This window comes from Entamoeba histolytica, genomic scaffold (genome assembly GCF_000208925.1).
Source record: "Entamoeba histolytica HM-1:IMSS scf_1104750517117 genomic scaffold, whole genome shotgun sequence".
NCBI classification, from domain to species: domain Eukaryota; phylum Evosea; order Mastigamoebida; family Endamoebidae; genus Entamoeba; species Entamoeba histolytica.
In genome coordinates this window covers 1-2,521 of record NW_001915670.1, presented here as the reverse complement: position 1 = coordinate 2,521, position 2,521 = coordinate 1, and the positions used below count along the sequence as shown (strand labels likewise).

Genomic DNA, 2,521 nt, shown 5'->3' with positions numbered 1-2,521 from the left:
ATTATATCTTCGTTATTTTCATAATTTCCTTATTATAAATATTTTTGAAGTAATAAAAAGATATTTTATCACTCTTACAGTTTTTATAAATTATTCCACTTTTTGCATTTTATTATTTTATTTTTTAAAAAATAAAAAATAAAAGAATATAAAAAATAATACATTTTATGTAATTCTGTATTAAAAAAATAAATGATTTTTATTGGTATATTCTGACTAATGTCATGTTTATGTTCTGACAAATAACATGATAAACAGCATATGTTCTATCAATCAAAACCCTATGTTCTGATTAATTTGAATATTTAAACAACGCCATTTTTCGTTTGATTCATTAACTACACATAAATGAATAACATTCTCGATATTATTAATGATAATATTAATGACAGCACAAACGATAAATATAAATTATTAATAAATTACATTGACGAGAACACACGTATATTATTTGATATTATAATTAATAGATATTCAAACGAGTTTGCGATTGAAGAATTAATTTATTATTATAATTTATACCGACACGCGAATGATCCAGCGAATTGGATCACAGTTTTAATGCATGAATGCGGGTTTGCAATCGGCATAATAACCCGCATTAAAAGGGAGGGGGTTTTTAATTTAACTCCAGCTGATTTTAAGCTGGTCCTCCCCTACCTTGATGATTTTTGGGCCCGGGATGGCCTTGCCGGAGCTTGGGATATACTCCTTGAAGTATATCGCAAGCAAAATGGAGAGATTTAATTCTCTCTAATTTAATTCTTTTTCTTAATTTATTTAATTTTCTTTTTTCTTAATGATAAAAATAATAATTAAAATGATTTTTATCTCTTTTATTTTATTTAAGTTTTGATTAAATATTGAATGAAAAATAAACATAAAGAATAATAAAAGAATAGAATCAATTAATGGTTTTACCCCATCCAGTAAGAGCATTAATTTGCCATACAAGTTTCCAATAGACGCTTTTTAGTATTCTCTTTTCATTCTCATTTGTGATTGATGGAAGAAGAAGAACAAGTTGAGATAAAAGAGAAGAGGCGACTTGAAGATTTGCAGGATCAAGATCAATACAAGCAGCCGCCATTAATAAATCTCTTACGGAAGACATGAATGAATGAAAATAATGAGATTCATAATGAATAAATAGTCGAATAAATTGAGTTTTTAATTTATTTATTACCCCTGATGAATGAATAAATCATAAATATGACGCAAAGAATAATTGAGGAATGAAGAAATATAGAAATAAAGTAATAAAATATAGAAATATGAATGAAATATGAATGAAAAATAGGATATAAATAAGAAATGAAACACAAATGAAGAATGAAATGATGATATAAATACAACTTAAATATCTTAATGATAAACAAACGATGTCAATTGCTAGTGATAACAACAGCACACAAATGTGTTCCTTTACAGGAGCACCAGAGCTTCCACCATGTCCAACAACACCAGAACCAATAAATGAAGAAATAAACCCAAAGAAGAATAAAATGAATAATAAAGAAAAGATTACACATTTTATTAAAAGACAAATGAATGATAATGCAATTGAATTAATGATTGACATACTTGAAGAAAATGAGAGATTAAGAAAAGAATTAGAAAGAAATCGAATGTTATTAATTAATGAGAATCGAATGAATGAAGAGATTAGAAATGGAGTTTTAAAAGAAAGAGTTAATCTTCTTTCTGCTATTCAATGGGAATAGAAATAATCTAATTTAAATACTTTTTTGAACTAATTATTTTTAGAATGGAATATTTTGAAACAAATCCACAAGATATAAATAGTATAGAAGATGAAGAAGAAGATGATGAGATTGGAATAGATAGAATAGAAGAAATGATAGAAGATAAATTATCAGAAATTAAAGAAGGGAATAAAATACAAAAAGTACATCATCAAATCTTCTTTTATTATAATAGTTTGAATATAGTATTAGGGAAACAAGGAACAGGAAAAACAACATTTATACTGAAAGAATTAATAAAAATGAATCATATAGAACATTTATATGGAGCTATTATTTATGTAGCACAAAATGCAGGAGAAGATGAAACATTTAAACAATTAAAAGATTTAATTAAAACACCAATATATGGAATGAATTATGAGAAATTTATGCCAGCATTAGTGCAATATTATAAACAAGCACGAGAGAAACATTTATTAATTATATTAGAAGATGCAACATTTGAAATGATGAAAGCGGATAAAACATGGGGAGAAATTATTACAAGATTAAGACATTTGAAAACAACAATTATTGTGAATATGCATATATGGAAAAGTTTAAATGCATCATTTAAAACACAAGTAGCAACAGTTATTATTTTTAAAGGATATTCTAGTGAGAATTTTAGTTATATTTTTCGACAAACAGCAGGAAATTCAAGTGGAACAGTAGCATATTATCTTTATTTAGGAATGGATAAGAAACAAGTATTAAAAATAGATAATTTAACAGGAGATGTTAATGTTATTAAAAAATAATTGAATTAAAAA

At 25.3% G+C, this 2,521-nt stretch overlaps 3 protein-coding genes across 3 annotated transcripts; all 3 read left to right on the top strand.

Annotated features, from left to right (window-relative positions):
• Window positions 1-348: 348 nt before the first annotated feature.
• Window positions 349-747, top strand: EHI_056820 (uncharacterized protein; the record flags this gene model as incomplete). The annotated part of the gene is made up of 1 exon (XM_642890.2): window positions 349-747. One exon carries the CDS (start codon window positions 349-351, stop codon window positions 745-747), a length of 399 nt encoding a protein of 132 aa, XP_647982.2.
• A 635-nt stretch (window positions 748-1,382) lies between these two features.
• On the top strand, window positions 1,383-1,724 carry EHI_056810 (uncharacterized protein; the record flags this gene model as incomplete). Its single annotated transcript, XM_001914462.1, has 1 exon — window positions 1,383-1,724. The coding sequence occupies one exon, from the start codon at window positions 1,383-1,385 to the stop codon at window positions 1,722-1,724; it is 342 nt and encodes a 113-aa protein (XP_001914497.1).
• A 44-nt stretch (window positions 1,725-1,768) lies between these two features.
• EHI_056800 (uncharacterized protein) lies at window positions 1,769-2,509 on the top strand (the record flags this gene model as incomplete). The annotated part of the gene is made up of 1 exon (XM_001914461.1): window positions 1,769-2,509. The coding sequence occupies one exon, from the start codon at window positions 1,769-1,771 to the stop codon at window positions 2,507-2,509; it is 741 nt and encodes a 246-aa protein (XP_001914496.1).
• Between the last annotated feature and the right edge of the window lie 12 nt (window positions 2,510-2,521).